The sequence below is a fragment of the Phasianus colchicus genome, chromosome 16, assembly GCF_987193195.1.
Source record: "Phasianus colchicus chromosome 16, bPhaCol1.hap1.1, whole genome shotgun sequence".
Classification (NCBI taxonomy): Eukaryota; Metazoa; Chordata; class Aves; order Galliformes; family Phasianidae; genus Phasianus; species Phasianus colchicus.
This window is the reverse complement of record NC_143451.1, coordinates 7,538,526-7,557,952: the sequence shown is the minus strand read 5'-3', so window position 1 is coordinate 7,557,952 and position 19,427 is coordinate 7,538,526. Positions and strand designations below refer to the sequence as shown.

At 44.5% G+C, this 19,427-nt stretch overlaps 2 protein-coding genes across 9 annotated transcripts in view; one reads left to right on the top strand and one right to left on the bottom strand.

Annotated features, from left to right (window-relative positions):
• CLEC16A (C-type lectin domain containing 16A) overlaps positions 1-19,427 on the bottom strand; it is a 134,738-nt gene that overhangs the window by 7,698 nt on the left and 107,613 nt on the right. The window lies entirely within an intron of this gene.
• Positions 9,902-12,512, top strand: SOCS1 (suppressor of cytokine signaling 1). Its single transcript, XM_031606634.2, has 2 exons — positions 9,902-10,043; positions 11,580-12,512. Exon 2 carries the CDS (start codon positions 11,655-11,657, stop codon positions 12,276-12,278), a length of 624 nt encoding a protein of 207 aa, XP_031462494.1. The 5' UTR covers positions 9,902-10,043; positions 11,580-11,654; the 3' UTR covers positions 12,279-12,512.

Sequence of the window (19,427 nt, the reverse complement as noted above, 5' to 3'; positions counted from 1 at the left end):
GAGCACGTATACAGATAAGAAAATACTTCAGCTGGACCCAGCCTACAGAAAAGTTAATGCAAGTTAAAACCAGCCACAGGACTGCTGGGGAGCTGCCAGCTCCACTTTTAGTGCCGCAAAGTTAAGGAGAGTGAAGTGAGAGGGAAGCCTCTTTGGGCTGTTCCTAATAGCCAGCAGAAGCAGTCAGTTCCTTCCTGCAGCGTGTGGGTCTCTGCTACAAAGCAGCGATTGCCTTAGCAATCTATGTTGGCAAGTTTGGGCACTTAAGTACTTCTTATGCTGCACAACACGCTGCTTGTAGCTCATGTTTTAGAAACAGAATCAGCTCTAGCCCTGCCTTCAAGTACACGCTCGAGAGATCATCATACGCCGAGCAGAGAAAGGATGCTGAATGAATCACAGGAGACAACCTGCTGGCCAGAAATGTGCAGGCTGTACCATTCTTGGTATTTTAGGCAGCAGGTCTGTCACACACAGAGGATTCATTATGGTCTGACTAAACTGAATGAACGCTGTGCTGTGAAAACCAATGGGTTTACGTCCTTGGTGTGAAGACAGTATTTCCACTCCCTCCAAATCACTCCCCTCCTACCTGTCTGTCACGACCAAAACCACATGTTGGCACAAGATTAGCAGAAAATAACCACGCTCTGACCTGCCTGCCACCCGCTAGTGGAAACTGGGAATTCACGGGAATTGAGGGAACTGAAGGCAGTTCACATGAGTTACACTCTTGGTACCACAATTTATCTTCAAGTTGATATTTTAGAGTTTCATATATGTTGTTCAGTTTCCCTGAAGTTAACCTTTATGGAAAAAAAAAAAAAGAAAGAAAAACCCGCAGTCTTTCAGGGGGATCAGAAACCAATTTCAGGAAGCACTATCAACTTTGATGGTAAATGCAGCCACTGAAAGTAAATGCATTCTTCTGTGTGTGTACTGGATTAATATTTTTATTGAGTTTCATACAGAAACAGAGAAGGAAAACTGCAGAATGCTATGTAACACACTGCTGGAATACTACAGTGCTATTTATTGCAGACTTGTCAGGAGTTGAGTGATTGTCAATGTGGTCCGTGAGGAAGCAAGAAGCTTGAATCAGCTGAGATGCTTTTTCCAGCCCTGACACCTGCGACTCTTCCTTGGCAGCAGCTGATGGCTATGGGAAGTGAAACAGGACAGTTTCACTCACAAAATAAGAGGAAAATACGTGAGAAAAGTTAGGATGAAGGCAGGAAACTGGAGGGAGCTGGGTGGTATCCTTTCAGCTAATTCAAAATTGATATTTGGAAGTGAGTTTCAAATATCAGTGCTTTTCATCTCTTCAAAAATAAGCTGGCAGTGGTCTGGAGCACACTGTTCTGGTCTGGATGCAAGTCTACTTTTCCATTTTGCTACCTGCAGCACTTCAGATGCTGAGGTCAAGCCTGACATGAAGACACAGCTGTTTGGCCAGGAGATGGTCCCAAGGCACTTGCATCCCATTCCTTCTGAGGAACCAGAACACATTACAGAACAAAATCCTGTATCTTTTTGGATGAAGAACAATATTCCTGAGAAACATCCTAGGATCACAGACCCTCTGCTGTTGCTACTCAGTTTATGTATTATTTTGACTAGACATTTTCTGAAGTGCTTTGATGAAGCTCCTGACAAGGCTTTAGCAAAGAAATCTGATCTCGTGAAATATTTCCTCCTGAACAAAGCATGGACTTTGTATGGACTGGGGAAGATACTGGAACGTTTTTAATGTATCCTGAAATTCTGGGTGTCTGGCAGACCTCTGAAGCCAAGAAATACCATAAGAATGTGCAGGATATTACCTGTAAGTGCTCCACCTCTGCTATGTGAAGTCATGGCATTGTATGAGCATTAGAAAGAGCTCTCCCTGACTGACTGGAAAATCCATGTTCCCTGTTACTATTTTAACCTTTCCCCATAGACATAGGGAGAGAGGATGTTAACCTATTTATATGGGAAATCATTAGAAAGAGCACAAGATTTAAATTCACATTCATCAGTTTATTGGGATTTCTTGGTATTATTGTACTAGGTGCTTAATTGCATCTGTTTGCCTATAACAATTCTTAAGGGAAACAGCCCCATTACTTGACACTAGAAGAATTATATCAGGGTACACGGATCATTCTGTATGGAATTAAAGCCAGAAAGTCACGTACAATATTTTTGGCACCACTGCAGAAACTGAGAGGTTACTCAGGCCATGCTCCGAGTCAAGGTATGAGACAGGGTAAGAACTGGACAGCTGGAGCAAAGAACTAAATAGAGGGACAAATCTAAACTGTCTGCATACAAGAACACCCCCAGTCACCTTACCAAAAGGTTTTTCTGTAAGTAAAGTTGTCTTAGGATGACCTGTGGGTTGAGGTCATCACATGTTACTACTGGCATGGTTAATAAGTTTCTGAAGGTCACCTTGGCAAACTCAATTTGATTTGTGTGGTTGAGCCTAATGCTTTCTCTAGATTCGTTACAAGAAAATTTGGCAGTATTTTGACATTATTATGAACTGAAATAAATTTACAATTAAAATACAGCATAGCATTTCTTTCCAGTGTAAGACAGCTGGTAACAGGACTTCTCACAGAGTCAGAGGACAAACCTGCCCTTGCAAGCGAGTCACCATGAATGTTACCCCTCCCGACAACAGCAATTGAGCAGGATGTCTACAGAGCTCCTAGAGGATGCCCTCCAAGCTGGGCACTCTTCCTACTTCCATATTCTCAATTGCCTAATTTACTGAGAGACCTGAATGCTATGTTACACTAATTTTACATAACATAATATTTCTTCTTAATCCATGAGCATTTGTGGAGAGGGCTGTATCTAACTAGCATAGACCTTTCTAAAGTTAGAGAATGCTTCACTAATATATTTGGATGGATTTTTTGATTTATAACCTTAATTACAGATGCCAAAAGTTCTACATTTAAAGGACTTTCATATCAGAAATTGCCAGCTGACTCAAGAAATTCCTAGAAATTCTGCTGGAGATGGAATATGATGGAGCTGGAGTCCACAAGTAAAACTGGCCAAGGTTTGCAGTAAGTCAGTCTGGGAAAGGAGGATGTCTGGATAAAAAAAATTCTATTCTTTTTTCACATTAGTAGTTATGGTGGTGGTTTTGTGTTTGTTTTCTTGGCAAATGTGGAATTAATGCTCTGTTTTGAAGTAGATTGTTAAGCCATCTATCAGGATCTATCCTCTTTCCAGGAAAGAGGAGAGGAACAGAAATCTGGCTCATTTCTCAGTGAATATATTGAAAATTGAAAAAATAAAGGTCATTCTACCTATTTCTCGTCCAGATTTTTGCAGACATAAGTTATGTAACTAGACAAGACCATAAGACAATCATGAAACAATGCAGGATCTATCTGTGTGGTAGAACAAAATGCATGTTCACTAGTTCCTATTTACTGTATATGTGAGCACTTACATACTACAGAATCCTGGGTCCTTAATATTTCATCATCATATGAGATTGAGTAGTTTATGATTTTGAGATTAGCATGGGATTGTAAAAAGATCAGTTGATTAAAATAGCAATCACAGTAGGATTATGGAGGCCAATATATCATGCAGTAGGAAAGGCCACAAAAATCATTTCTTCATGGCTGAGTATTAATGGTGATTTATTCACATTGAGGCTCGATGATTTCAAGAGTTAAAAATTCAACCAACTCATCTGAAAATGTCTCAGTGCACTGTGAAAGAAATAGAACTGCCCACCTGGATCCAGATGAGAAGCTTCAAGAGTCTGATGTACAGTGCCATCACCTTCTGACCTTTCAGCTTCTGGTGCTACTTCTGGATCCTCTAACAACACTCTACCTGTCTTTGTTCACTTTCAGAACCAGCCCTCTCTTTTTCCTTATAATTTGGATTGTTGAATCTCTCTATATTCAAAAAAATAAAGCTGAGGTTTGGATCCATTTGGCCATACTAACAGTGAATTTTATTCTGTTTCTGTGGACCAAAACTCAAAGGTGAGGGAACATTTAAGTCATTTGCTCCATCTCAGCCCAACCATAAAAATCTTCTCATGTTGGTTATGCCTATGAATGAAATGCATCAGGCACTGATACTGCAGCCTTTGAATTACTTCAGCAGAAGTTCATCATTTGTATGTGGTTTGAATAGATGGAATCATGGGAGCACCCGAAAGGGCATCACTGTTCATCTGCCATAGCAAATTTGTAATCATATAAACCATGCAGGACACAGTCTAACTAGACACTGATAAGAGAAAAGTGGCAGAAAATGCCCGTGAGAAAGGAAAACTGTAAGAGCAGAGGGTAATGATACCATGAAAATGGTGACAAAGAAACAATGGAGGTCATTTTGGATTATAAATGAATGCTTTGCTTGCTATCCTCAGCATCCTCACTCACAAGTAAATTTGCCCCCAAGCTCTTCATCCCATCATCCCCTTCCTATATTACATGGAGGGCTCCAACTGCACATTTGAACTTTTTCTTCAGCTCCAAAATAGCCACAGCAGAGTTCAGTGCCATGGCTGATTTCCCCGAGCCATATTACAGCTCCTCATTCATGAGCTTGGGATCTGAAAATAGACAGGAATGGGGAAGTGGAGAAACAGGGAATGTGGCTTCAACAACAAGAGAGAGAACTGCTGAGGCACTAATAAAGGCAATGGAAGGGGAGCGGAGGGAGCTCGGTTCTGATTTTCTTTGGAAAAGATCACACAGGAATTGTGGTTGCCAGATGAAGTAAGATTAGTACCTGGCTCTGAAATGCAAGATACATGTTTCTCCAGCCAGCGCTGAAACCTCTGTAGTCCAGTAAGTGTATCTGGAAGCCAAAACAGCATCATACAGTTCTGCTTTGAAATATCCAGTTCAGTTTTTGTTGCAGCAGTTCTCACACATGAAAGGCAGCCTGCTGCTTCTGCAATTAGCACCAATGCAACTATTAGGGACCTAGAGTTCCTCTGTCAACTGTGGAGTTTGCTCATACATGCAGACCTACACATGAAAACCCACCAGAAAGCATGCTGCCCCTTCCCAACACTTCTACCAACAATTTAAAGCTTTTTTTCTCTTTTCTTAAAATCAGATAATTACCAAGAAGAATGTCTAAACTACTGAAATGTCAAAAACCCAAACCACATTTTTGTACAGTTAACTGTTTAGCTTTTGAATTCATAAGACTAACACAGATCTTGATTTGACGTGGTTAATATCAACAAAGGAACTTCCAATGAAGAACAGGCAGGGTCCAAGGAAACCAACATTAACTGCTCCAGAAGAAGGAACTAACAACATTTAAAATAAACAATTCCAAAGTAGCCAGCTTAGAAAGAAACTTCCCTCACAGTCTCAGGGTATTCAGGACTTCCTTGATTTATGACAGTTTATTTCTCTTACAGAGATGCATTTCAGAGAATTTGTCTATAATGCTCAGGGAAACTCATGAGAGGAGAGGCACAGCTCTTACTCAGTATTAGTACACTGATATGATTAATTAGCTTAACTTTCCCCAAACACTGCTTTCATCTTAGCCAGTAGACATGTGCACATCCTCATGACTAATACTCACAGGAATCCTTTTCAGAAGACAAAAATACAAATTTCTAGCATCCATCCTAGCTGGATGGGATCTGAATTGTACATTATCTGCAGAACAGTGTGAATTCCAGCCCAGACAGAAGGGCTGGTTCTGTACTCACTGGCTACCCCTTGTCTGGGCATAGGCATGATGCTTGTCACAGCTTGAAAACCAGCTGAAGACATCTCAAACTACATCTTGTTCTTGGCATAATAACTTATGTATGCTGCCATGGAGAAACAAATATACACATCATTCTTCAGCGATACATAGCTTGGTCATTAATATCAGAATAAAGTGAGTCATCTTTATAGCCACTTGCCTACAGGTAAATGCCTAAAAGAGTAAGAGGATAAGTTGTACTCAGCTCACTCTTTTACCTCTAAACTTTTAAAGCAATAATATGGACAGCATGAAAATAGAGATGCATAAGGAAGTGTCTAGTCACAGCAGTCAGATTTTTTGGGCATGTCCCATTTAGATATGTCAAGGTCTGACCTTAATGCCTAGCTAAAGTGGGTGATGGAGATTCACACTTCTTTCAGTGCTGCAGGTTTCAGTATATCTGAAAGCAGACTCAGAAGCAATGCGGTATCTAATTTACTTGCAAAATCAAAGAATTCCGATTTCAAGGGTTTCATTTAAATGAAAATTCAGATTCTGAAGAAGAAAACAAAACCCACTAAAACAGGAAGGACGGTATTGTGGTTAAGTTTCTAGTACGGGGCTCTGAAGACCTGAATTATGTTCCATCCCTAGCCCTTCTGCAGATTGTCTCACTCTCTGACTTTAAGCAAATCACTGAACCTCTTGGTGCTTCAGTTCCCCTTTTCTATAAATCATGCTGCTGTCTTGGGCAGTTTAGGCAGTGTGGACAATCTGCTTCATGTAAGAGATACCATTTCCAATAGAAGCACAAGGGAGGAACTGAGGCTCTAAGCCCAAAATGCTAATAGCAATATATGCAACCCTATTCACTTGAATCACTCTTGCCAGAAAACAGCAATTTATTTGGCCTAGAAAAAAAAAAATTAATTGCTCATTGACAATTGTCTTCATAAAAATAACAAAATTAGCTGTTTAGACATTCATGTGTTAATTCCCACACTGATCACCCATTTGATATACCAAACTCTAAACAAAACACTATTCCAGAGACATGCTGGCCTGCCAATTAATTCAGTTTCACCTAAGAATTACTGCCAGCTTCTACAAAAATTAGGAATGAAGCTGAAATGGGGAGTGCCTGCTGATTTTCTAATTGTTTCAAGTTTTTTAGCACTTCATAAAGAAACCTCTGCCTACATTACACTGCTGCTAGCATGGCTAAGGGTATGTTTTCTGAAAAGAAAAGAAAAAAACACCGAAAAAGTAAAAAAAAAAAAAGGGGGGGGAACATCACATGCATTATCCCCAACAGACACAATGCCCTCTACCTTCAACACCACCTTCAGACCCATGCTTTTCCCTCCCTGGCTCCTGACAGACCTTTCCCTGCACCCCATGCACTTCCAGCCAGAGAGCAGGCCTTGCTCCTGCTGCAGAAATGTCTAGGGTTTCCTCTGAATTTTGTTTCATTTTCCAAGCCAATGTTTATGCAATAGGAGGCAGGGCTCTTATTTTAAACAAAAGTTGAGTTTGTTCTTTATCTAAATCTTAGGAGCTTTACTGATGAGACTCTTCGGATCACAAGTGTTACATTCCTGACCTAAGAAAGACCACAATCCTTTTCTTTCACCCTAGACTTTGCCTTTTGTTTCTTTCTCCTGAGACCATCAACGTGGAAGAAAGGTATCTTGTAATACGGAGAAAAACAAAAAAGGAGGTCTGAAGTGTTACACAAGGAAGGCTCTACTTACCAGTGCCTAATTCACCTTGCAATATGCAGTGAGTGCTCATTAAGCTGAGTGACAGTAGAGATTGCAGTCATTTGACTTTGCAGCCATGCTTCAAACTTAAGTAATTTCTGGAGGTCTTCTTCCCACGAGGGCTCTGCCCAGCACCTCTGCATCAGCTCCAGATTTATGCACTGCCCTCTACTGGGTAAAGGAACCTCGTTTTAGCCAAGAGTAACATAACTTCATCTAAACCCAGTGGAATGAACCTCTTTCCAAGGCCCAGATGGTGGGGCTTTTAAGTAGGGGTAGAGGGGGTAAGAAAGAAAATAGAAGGATGAGGATAGAGGCTTGCAAAAGGAAATGTGAGTAGAAAATAATCAAGATATCCCAATAAAGCTGAACTTGTGTGACCATCAAGTCTGAAGTCCCAACTCCTCCTATCCCAAAGTCCTCATTCAACAAAGGTTCTTCGTATGCTATGACTGAGACCTGCTTCTCCTGGGCAAGCCATTCTAGGACACATTACGGAGCATCCCAGCCTGCAGTTCGCACACAAATGACACCAAACTCCTCGGGCAACAGCCTGATGTGCTTGCCCTTCATTGCCTGTGCTGGTAGAGTGGCTGGGAGCAAACCTACCCAGTGGAGTCCCGTCAACCTCTGAAGCTTTGCAGCAGATATTATTACTGCATTGTTGTTGAATGAGGAAGACTTTTTTGGACAGACGCTTTGTCAGCTACTCAGACCATGGCAGCCAGACTGCACGTGCATCCGGAGATGTCTTCCCCTTGTGATCTTACAAAGTCAAAAATTACATGAAAGTGAAACAACTTTCCTGGCACACCTGCGGCCACCAGCAGCCAACCTCCATCCCACCTGAGAAACACTGGGCTGCGGTATGGCCTGAGGGCCTCAGCGATGGCAGCAGGAAGGCAGCTCGGGTGCTGCAGGGCTTGGCTGGGATTTAAAAGATCTGAGCTGTGGTTTTGGCTCTGATTTACCTTACTGTGACATACAGCAAGCACTTCCAATCTCTGCTCTTTGGAGGGGAGGTAGAGAACCTGGCCTGTGCAGGTGTTAAGCTGTTAAGGTTGGTTGCACCGTGTTCAAACAGTGTCTTGAACAAAGCAGCCTTTGAATCTACTCCCTGGCTGGAGTGCACTACAGCAAAGCAAAGAGCAAAACATTTCTCGCTATTGCATGTTTGAATTCTAAATAAGTTTCAGTTCCACCATTCCTGAATGCTTTTGTTTTAAAGAGAAAAGCAGCCCCCACGCACTCATACTGAACCTCAGCTCAAGTTCAGTTGCTCAGAAATGGTTTGAAAGAGAATTCTGAGCACAAAGGGAATCTCTATGCCAGTTCTTAAAATGTATGATGAGCTCTGTTTCTCCAAATTCATGACAACCATGCTCTCACATGACAGAACACGAGCAGTAAATTTCAGTGACTTAAAGCATCACCAGAAATTTCCAGGCTCACCTACTGTATGCCAGCAGGGCACTCTATCACCATGAGGTTAACTCAGTTTGTGAGCACACTGGGTTTTGAAAAGAATACTGAGTCCCAAAGCATGAAATACATCCCCTCGAAGGGCAACTAATGAGTTCCTTTTGGGCCTTACCCCTTAATCTTCTGACAGAAGTATTTCCTTTTCATTGTCACAAAGCATCATAATGACTGCAAGGGGAAATTGTCCTCCCTCTGCTCCTGATGGCAAGCAGTGTGGCTGCAGCATGCATCTGTCACACTGTGCGGCCCCGTGCTTGGAAGTGACAAATTCATGACTTGATTCCAAACTCGAGAGGACCTGCTTGCAGGAGCAGATCACCCCCAGCTGGGGTTTGCAAATCTCCCTGCGGGTGAGCAGCAGCCCCAGTAACCCGCACCAACTGCTGGCGAAGCCAGAAGTACAGCTGGGGATCTGAGCAGTCACTTCTAAATCTGATTGCCCTGCAGAAAACCCCAGGGAAATTCTGCTCTGAGAACTCCAAAACCAGGGCAGCGTAAGGACGGTCCTTCCAGTCACCGATTTCTCTGAGTGCTTTTATCAGTCCACATTCACGGCAGATCTAAATGTGCTCCCCTTCTCGGACATCACATCCTCTCACCCTCCCCGTCCACGCTGACCCACACTGGTTTTGAGAGCAGCCATCACCCGGCACACCCGACCTTCCCACGCCGCCCGTCCGCTTTTCCTGCGGCCGTGCCCCCACGCCGGGCTCGCGGCCGAACCGAAGGCGAGTACGCCTCTCACCGGACCGCGGCAAGCGGGGCACCGCGGCCGGAGGTCACGACCGGGGACGGGCATCGGGACAGAGGCTGAGGCGGTGCCGAGGGAGCTGGCGCGGCTCGGCTGTGACTCACGGAAAGTGAAAGTGAAGCAGCGGCCACGTGTTTTCGGGGAAGGGGAGGAGCGGACAATAGCCGCCGCCGCGTTAAATAGCGGCGGCGATGCGCGGGCCCAGCGCGCCGGCGGAGCGGCCCCAGGCAGGGCCCCGGCGCGGAGCGTGCCCAGGCGTCCGCCGGGCACAGCCGTAGCCGCCGCCGGGGCGCGGCCCGAGCCCATGCTGCGCGCTCCGGGGACGGCCCTCAGCCGCCGAGCTCCGGGCGAAGGTAAGGGAGGGTCGCGAGTTCGGAGCGCGCCTGGGAGAGGTCGCGCTGCGGGGGTCCGCGGGTCGTTGCGGTGGATTGGCTTCGGTTGGATTCCTGTTCTCCCGCGCGCAAGACGGAGCTTTCGTGCTCCGCGGAACGTAGCGAAAACCAACGCCGCGAACCGCCGCTGGGAGCGGAGCAGCCCCGCTCGTGGGGACGGGACCGGGCGGCCCCCAACGGCCCCCGCCCGCCCGGGGCTCCGCGACGGGACGGCCCGCAGCACTGCTCGCATCCCTGCGCCGATACTTGGCTTTTGTGAACTTTAAGTACTGAGCGCTAATCCTGGCCCGCTAATTGGAAAAACTGACATCGATTTCCTTCTGCTGTGTAAAGAAAGCCCGGTGGTGCTTCCAGCTCGTCGTTTGCCAGCAGAAGGGTTTTGCAGCCCTCGTTGCCGTTTTGGGAGGGTAATATGACCTAAATGAAACCAAACATCAAGCTGTTAAATTAGCACGGATGGGAGCCCAGCTGTGCACTTTCCTTGAAATCTGCTCTAGTACATTACCCTGAACAGTGAGGCGGCCGAGGGATTCGTTTCTGAGAATCCTTCAAGGTTTCTCAACAAGCTGCAGCTGCAGATCTATATCTGACTGTGGGGATAAATCCTAAAATCTATGCTTGCCAGTAAGGTCACGGCAGCCGGCAGAGACGTATCGAACCGTGCTGTCAGAGGCAGGCAGCTCAGGCCAACCTTGTTCCTGGTGCAGCACTGCTAATTCCTTTGAAGTAACACGAGGGATGAATTTAGTCCCTCTGCTGAGAGATATATCAATAGGAAGCAATTTAGATTGGGCCACTTAAAGTGCATGTAATACAAAAAAGAGAGAGAGAGATAGAGACAGAGGAGTAATGCTTCGAGGGTTCACAGAGGTTGATGTGTGTAAGCTGGTGAGGCTGGAGCACCGCTATCCCAGGGGAAAGTTGGGGGAATGGGAAATTGCCTTTTATGGCTGAGCCTCAGGTTAGCAGGAGAGAAGGAGGGAGGCTGAGGATGCCTGGCAGTGCTGTGGCCACCCCCTCCAGCTGCCTGCAGGCTGTGCCATCCCAACTGCACGCCCGGTTGTGGTGCTGTCTGAGTTCAGATCTCACTTGGCAGAAGGGAAGGGAAGGTGGCTGTGAAACCTCCTTGCTTTGTCTTCTAAAACTTCCAACTGTTTTGGAGTGGGTGCAGGGGCACTTTCAATGGAAGCTTTCAGTGGAAGGTTTCTGCTATCCTGCAGGCCCTGAGATGCTCTGTGGGCTCGCAGCAGGGAAACTGCGTTATCCTCACTAGCTGTTAACAATCCTTGCTGAGAACTTCTGGAGCTTTAGACTTTGTAATAGTAGTAGACTGCTGATCGTGTCCAAAAGCGAGCAGTTGTTTGCCCAGTGCAAATTGGGAAATGAATAATTGATTATTTTATAATGGTGGGAGGGAGGTGAATGGAGGACTGGGTCATTCAGAGCCTGCGGCTGCTTCTCCCTGGGATTTCACTCAGTGTCTCTTTGCTATTTCAGAATAGCCGCTGGAAAGCTGCCCCGCCGTAGCCACTGACGCTATGGAAGACCGCATCCGCTGGCCTAGGCTGTAGGATGGTAGCGCACAGCAAGGTGTCAGCAGACAATGCAGTTGCAGCAGACCCGCGATGTCTACTTGACCCTCCGGCACGGGATCGCTCTCAGGCTCGAGGTTACCGCGGCACAGGCCGGCCTGGCGCGGCGCAGGCACCGAGCAGCACGCACTTCCGAACCTTTCGCTCGCAAGCGGATTTCAGTAGCATCACTCGAGCAAGCAGCCTGCTGGATGCCTGCGGCTTCTACTGGGGGCCGCTGACCGTCAGTGCCGCCCACGAGAAGCTGAAGTCTGAGCCCGAGGGCACCTTCCTCATCAGGGACAGCACGCAGAAGAATTGTTTCTTTGCCATCAGTGTTAAGACCGCGACTGGGCCCACCAGCATCCGGATAAACTTTCAGACCGGGCGTTTCAGCCTGGATGGCAGCAAGGAGACCTTTGATTGTCTTTTTAAGCTGCTGGAACATTACTTAAGCTCCCCTAGGAAGGTACTGGTTACCCCTCTGCGCAAAGTCCGTGTGCAGCCCCTGCAGGAGCTCTGCCGGAAGAGCATCGTGAAGACTTTTGGAAGAGAGAACTTGAACCAGATCCCTCTCAATCCCGTTCTAAAGGACTATCTGAAATCTTTCCCGTTTCAGATCTAAATACAGCATTAACTGTATAGAGACATGTGAGAGATGTGTGAAGAAATCCAGCTTCCTGGGTTTTTAAACATGTTTGACAGTGAGCAAACCTATTTTTGTAGCAACTTACTGTATTTTGAAATGCAACTTGAACACTTGACTTCTTATGTTTACAAAAACTGTTTGCACAAACCTGGGGTTTTAAAACCCTGGCATCATTTTTCTGCCAAGCAGAATATTTTATTATTTTATAATATTTTTAATGCTATTAACATAATAAACTTTATTGTGAAATTTTTTAGAAAAGAATAGCATCTCTGTTTTTAGTTTTAAGTGTGGTGGTGTTTATCCTACCAGCAACCTCTGACTGCTCCTGTGCATCCAAGTGCTGCCCACAGGTGGGTTTCACTGGGCTCTGGCACCTTGCCCTGCTGTGAGTGCTGGCCCAACAGAGGAGTCCTGCCCCAGAAAGACTAATGGAAAGATGCAGGCGAGCAGAAGATGTATTTAGGATGTATAGAATCATAGAATGACTTGGGTTGGAAGGGACTCTGAGGATTCTCAAGTTCCAATCCTAGCTCTATTCTAAATATGTGAGAGCAGGAACAATGTGCATAGGTTTTGAACCCTTGGCTGAGCTAATGGCTCCAGTGCTGGCTTGCCTTATATCTATTAAAAGCAACAAGCAAGAAAAGGGGGTTGTCTGACACAACCAAACCGCATCAGCGTCAGTGAGGAAAAATAAAACTGTTCCAAAATGCCATGTGCATACACACTTTAAACAGTGGTGAGCATAGTATCACTATGATGCAGTGGATGAATGATTGCTCTCTGTAAGACAACACGTGCAAGACTGTAGAGATTCAGGCTTCAAAAAGTTTCTTGCCTTACATTCCTGGTGACCTACAGGGCACAGATGTGATCTGTTGAAAGGAATTTGTGACTTAGCTCTCAGTGTCAGGATGCACAGAGCCTAATCTTATAGATATGCAGCTTCTCTATCTGGTGGCTGAACTGCATTCAGAGAGAGCTGAAATACACCAGAATGTTTTGTAATATCACTTGTGGGAAATTGGTGAAGGCACTGTTGCATTTGTGTGCTTATAAAATATGAAATCAGTGCCTGCACAGAGCTGCAACTGAATGACTGCGATGCTTGGTTTGGCAAAACGTGACCTGTGGATTTAATGATGAAGAGATATCACTTTATCACAAAGCAATTCACCCCTCCCCCACGCATTTCCTGAAATCCATGAAAAATAGACTTAGAAAACCAGCTGAACCAAATCACTTCAAAGAAGACACAGTGTCTTTCACAGAAATGTCCTCTATCAGCACAGATCTGCGGTGCTTACAGTAACTGGAAGCAGTAAATGAAGTCATCGCTACAGTTTGTAAGATAAAAGGTCTCTCCCCATACAGTAATTCACGTTCCTTTTAAAGCTAGAGCCACTTTTAGGAAACGTTGAGTATCTGTTACATAGCGTGCCTTACTGAATAATTTGTACAGTATAATTTACAAAGTCAGCTCTTCTATCAGTGATGGTTCTTAGCAATAAGAAAGTTTCCTGCTCAGACATGAGTAAGGATCGCTCACAGTGCTTTGGTCATTGTGAAGAAGAGAAAACTGAAGACTGTGCAGGCAATATCATATGACTCTTTGTTGTGCTGCTTCCCTGAAAGCACCTAAAAGTGCTTTTTTGGATCTGTCCCGGCCCCTTCTCAGCCATCCCTGGCTGAAACTTGTCAGGCTGTGTTTCTGTTATTGCTGCTTAAGGCTGAAATTAGTTGCCAAATGCTGTATTTTCCCATAGCAGCACGTAAATTGGGGAAGTCATAAAGGCCATGCTATGTAACAGCTATGAACATAGATTGCCTGAATGCAAACAGCTTTAAGAAGCTGGAAAAAAGCTTCTGTAGAGTGAAGGCTGCCAAACTGGTTTACAGTCAGTGGAGATTGTTATCCTGCTCCCTGTGCTCTTTTCCCAGCCCCATACTGTAGTCTTTAACCCCTCAGGCCCCAAGACTTCTGCCTCCCTATAAATAAATCAGTGCCCAGGTGACAGCATCACTGGTAAAGCAAGCACAAAGGGGCATAAAAGGTTCTCCACTGTCCCTGAGAAGAACAAACAGAACTAGACCTGGAGAGATGGGAAGTGGCTTCCCAGTGAGGGAAGTGGATTAAGGGAATAAGGATTGAGCTCATTTCACTTTCTTCCTGGCAGGAACAAACCTAATTTCTCTCAGAATAGCCTTAGCAGAAATGACCCATATCCTCAAGATAAACTGTCTGAATCCCCCCCCTTCTGCCTTTAGTTCAAAATGCAAACATGGGACAACCCAGAAAATAAATATAATCAAAGCTATGCTCCAAGGAGAAGGGCAACATTAACTGAAAGGTCATTTGATGGAAAAGGAGATGAAGCTGGCTGGTATGTTTAAACTACTATGGTCTTTCCACCACCTCCCCCCCTTGTTCTTCCCTTTCCTTTGCTGCTGTCTAGCATGCAGCACAGAGGCCAGTTGCATCCTCTCAAGCACATATCTGTAAGCTGCTCCAAAGTACAAAATCCTCATGCAGTTGATGTGCTCACATCACTGTGACACATCCTTTAAGGAAGAGGTCTCCTAAAACACCAGTGGGCACCGATGTAGGGACTTTATCAGACTCAAGATTTCTGAAAGAGCACCAGCTGCCAAATCTTTCATTCTCTGCCTAATGAAGTACCAGCAAGGTCAGATACTGCACTAGCTGTATTCTGTCCCTCCAAGCAATGGAAACACAAACAGCACAGTGATTTCAGCCCTCTCTGCCAACTAGCACATGAAGAGTGGTGCTTGCAGTCCCTCCCCTTCCTGCCCAGCTCTTTCCTCTGACCCTTTCACTCCTGGCTGTGGCTGGGAAGCGAAGTAAACAGTGAATCTGGTGAAGGACTACACAGTCAGTGGGGAAGGGAGAGATTAGAAATAATACCATTCGCAGCAGGGCTGTATCACCCCATAAGGGAGCCCCAGGTCCTTCCTATTGCATCCCACTGGTACACCCACTCTGTCTCTGCTCTGGTACAATTCTATAAACAACAAAGCTGGGGCTTCCTCACTTTTTAAAGACTGAAACACACATTTGCTTTCAGAGTAAGTTAATTTACATACCATGCTGCAGCTGCAAAACATTTGCTAACGAATGGAGCTAATTAATAGAACTGTAGGTGTCTGGTTAATTCAGCTGTGAAGGGTTATTGGATGCTCAGTAGGAACCTCTTGAATGACAAGTGTAACCTCACCCACTGTGCAGCTGTGGTCACACTAATTCTGTTATGATTGAAGTCATTTACAAGAAGTGAGGCTTCAGCTGCAGTCAGCACTGATGCTATTTTCAACAGCCAAGAAAGAATCATCCCCTAGGGCAACATGCTGACCGTATCTAGCCATCAATACTCTTCACCCAACCTGTACTTAATCCTCCTCAGTACAATGCATTCACCTCCTGGACCTTCTCATTCAGATCCAGTTTCAGCCTTTCCTATTGTGCTCTCATTCAATCCCTGGCTCTCCTTCTACCCCTCTATTCATGGTGCTGTCAGTTGTGTAAGCAATGCATTTATGAGTTTCCTCTAGTTTTGAGAAAAATCCCTGGATAACAGCAACCAATTTGGACTCTGTGCAGCTTTCTGTGCACAATGTCAGCCAACAACTGTGTATGCGGTGGGTTTCAAGGATGCTCTGGTTGCTCAGAAGCACCATTCCAGACCCTTAAATTGACTAAGACTTGACTAAGGCTTACTGATTTTCTAACACTCCATGGAATAGTCTTGTTTGGTTATTTCTTGAGCTGCCCATGAGCCATCACTGTTTAGGCAACCTAGAGAGATCGGGGGATGGGAATAGTGTATCCTATGGACTCTTGGCATGGAGGCAGTTTAGGTATGGTTTGTAACTTTATCACTGGGGTGAATTCAGGAGATATGTGCTATTGGAAGAGTAAGGCTACTAGCTTCTTTCATTGCTCTCCTCAGATAAAATCTAGTAAACCTTCTTGCTAGATCCCTTGCACATATTCTAGTACACAGTCTGTTCAGAAATAGTTTTTGATAAATATTTCAAAGACTATTTTTGGTTTTCTGTCCCCCTCAGACTCCCAGCTATCCTCACCAGGTAAGTTGTTCACAACTGCACTTTAGACATCTGACAGTTGCAAATCAAAAGCTTTCAAAGGCAAAAGCTTAATTGCCAATGGGGCAATTAGATCTCTAGGTTAGGTGCCTAGATGATGCTGTGTGGATGGTGCTGCAGGTTTCTCTCTATTTGCAAGAAGGTCAGATGTAAAACAAAGTGAGTCATGAAAGCTTTACAAACATAATATAGCATTTACCTTCTGCTTAAAGCAAATTCAAACAACTGCTTTCAGCCAGGAGATAGGAATTTCCCTTTTCAAGTCCTCTATCTAAATGTGTGGTTACTCAGTAATTGTGATGAATGGAAAACCTATAACTGTCCTGTGATTAAATGTACCACATGCAAGGTGTTATCTTACACAAGTTCAGGTCTTTTTGCTGTGTAAAGGCAAGAAAAATGGAAGACCAGGAAGAATTCTAATTTTGCAGGAAAAAAAGATTATGCTTGTTAGACTGACTTCACAAAACTGGCAGCCAAGAGATGCTTTCACTAGACAAGATAGCTCAGTAGCTGGAGAGCAGGTGCTGTACTCTATAGCACTCTTCTGGTCCACAGCTGTGCAACACATCACGTACTATCACCTATAGAAGCCTGGCATGTACTACACTGGTATAATTACATGCAAAATAGATGGTGCCTTTCTCAAAGGCAATAATTTCAATTCCAGTATTCTCAGCCCAGCACAATTGGTAAACAAATGTGATTTCCATTTTCCTCCCAAGAGTTTCTGGCTGTTGTAAATTTTCTCGTGGCTTGCTGTAGAGAAGAAGCTAGTGACTGGCTGAGCTCTGCTAAAAGGCCATACGAGTGACTGGCTGCTCCATGTAAGTTGCTATCGTTCTCCCTACAGACATCAATTTAAAAAGTCCTGATGTGTGACAGCATTTACAAATATCATTCTTGTAATTTACCAGTTATGCCAAAACAGTCCTCTATGTTTCCATTCAGTTAAATTAATTTTATAAAGGCTGCAATGAGAGAAAGAGCTAAGAAGGGATTCCTGAACAGCCCAAGAAGGTAGAGATGCCTAAATCACCTCAAGACTTACTCACAAACTGTTTTATAGCAGTCAGTTTGATGTTGCAGACCACGTTTGCATATACTTTCAATAGTAAAATACCAGGGCCTACAGAAGCTGTGAGGTGTAACAGATGCTCCAGTTAGCCACAGCTGTGCCTGGGATAGAAAACAGTTTGAACAGAAATTTAATCTGTGGGTGAACTGCCGCTGCAATGAGACTTAACAACTCTGAACTCCAAACAGCGGAACTATTGTTCTACAATTCACTAATTTTGCCTAACATAGCATGTACAGAATGTAAATTTGTAAGTAGTTTGGGTGATATGGCAGCTCAGACTGGTGGAGAGAGCCCTGTTCTAGGCATCAGAAACCTTTAGTTTCATTCTAGACTGTGCCAGCATGCTGTTCTGTACATCACACTGATTCACCTTGGAATCTCATCCCAGCTTTTAACTGTATACATAAATTAGACTGCTCTTTCACAGCACAGAATGACAGAATGTGTCTCACCTTTTCCTTTTCGGGACCACTTGGCAACACTGCAAGGGTTTCAGTAACAGAGTACTGTTAGGGGAAGTTTTTTTTTTCTTTTTTTTTTTTCATTTCAGTATGGTCTATTTTCTGGCCACTACAGCTGCCCTTCTGAAACCACAACTTCCTAAAGCACAACTTTCTGAAGTAGGATGACAGTCTCTGGATTTCAGCTCTGAGTCCATATACCTCCCTGTGCCCTCGATCCCCTACCTGTGCAATGGGTATTGAGCTCCAGTCCTCCAAGACTGTAATACAGACACATGTTTAGGAGCAGTCTTGGGGTACAGAAGTACAAAATAGCAAGAAGGATTTGCTGATTGTTTTCTCTAATGTCTAAGTAGTGTTCTATATCTACTTTTAAAATCAGTGTGCCTAATGAGGAAGAAGTTGTTCATGTGAACTCTGCAGCTTGTACAGCATATCTTTTTATTATACTGTGGAACTAATAAAACTCAGTAATCCTTCTTCCTGATAGCAGTAAATCTATACACTATGCAATGTCATAGATGTTCCTTTCTAAGTTTAATACAACAACAAATTCAATCACAGATATTGAAATAGAAGGGGACTTCCAAATCTGCATTAAAAAACACAAATGAAGACAACAGGTGAGGCTATATCTATACATTGAGTGAGGACTCCACACTGTGGGCTTCTGGATGGCTTTCTCAGTCATTCCTGTTATTTTATCCTTGTTTTCCTACAGATCTCATTTTCTTTGCAATTTCAGTGCAGTTTTTAAGCAGACTGTTATTTAAAGAATGCAGTAAGGTCTCACATCTGTCCAAAATACATTTTGGGATGGCAAGCCCAGACAGATGTTAGCAGTGACACTTCCATTGCAGATGAATAATCTCTGTGACTCCTTAAAATTTACGGCACCATATATCCTCTGCCCGGCCTGAGCTTCTCATGTGAGCAAAAGGAAAAGCTGCCTGCTGCACTGCGTCCTGTGGCGGTCACACAGTGCGCTAACCGTTATCTGCCAACACTGTGTACAAACACAGCAGTGCGAAACACGACCCGACGGTGTGCAGCAGGCAGGTAGAGATGGCCTCTGAATCAGTTCATGGGCACACATGTAGTGCCGCTAGCTTGAATGCTGGATTGAAACGCCAGGCTCGAGCAATGGCCAGAGCTCTTCGGGCTTTTTTTACAGAGCCCAGCTCAATCTGCTGAAGTCAACAAGAACTGAAGCAAGCTTAAAACCAATGGGAAGAGAAAATGTTTTCTTGCTAAAGGATAATTTTGTGCAAAATGTGGGCAGACTGCGGCATGTCAGAAGAGGCTGGAAAGCATCCTGTAAGGCTGAGAAATTTTGGAAGGAGGCAATACATTTGAGAAAGCCAGAGAAAACATGACCTGGGTTTTGAAAGAATTGCATGGAGGAATCAACAGCTGTGGGGGCATACAGGTGAGACTACAGCTGGTGAGAGAACC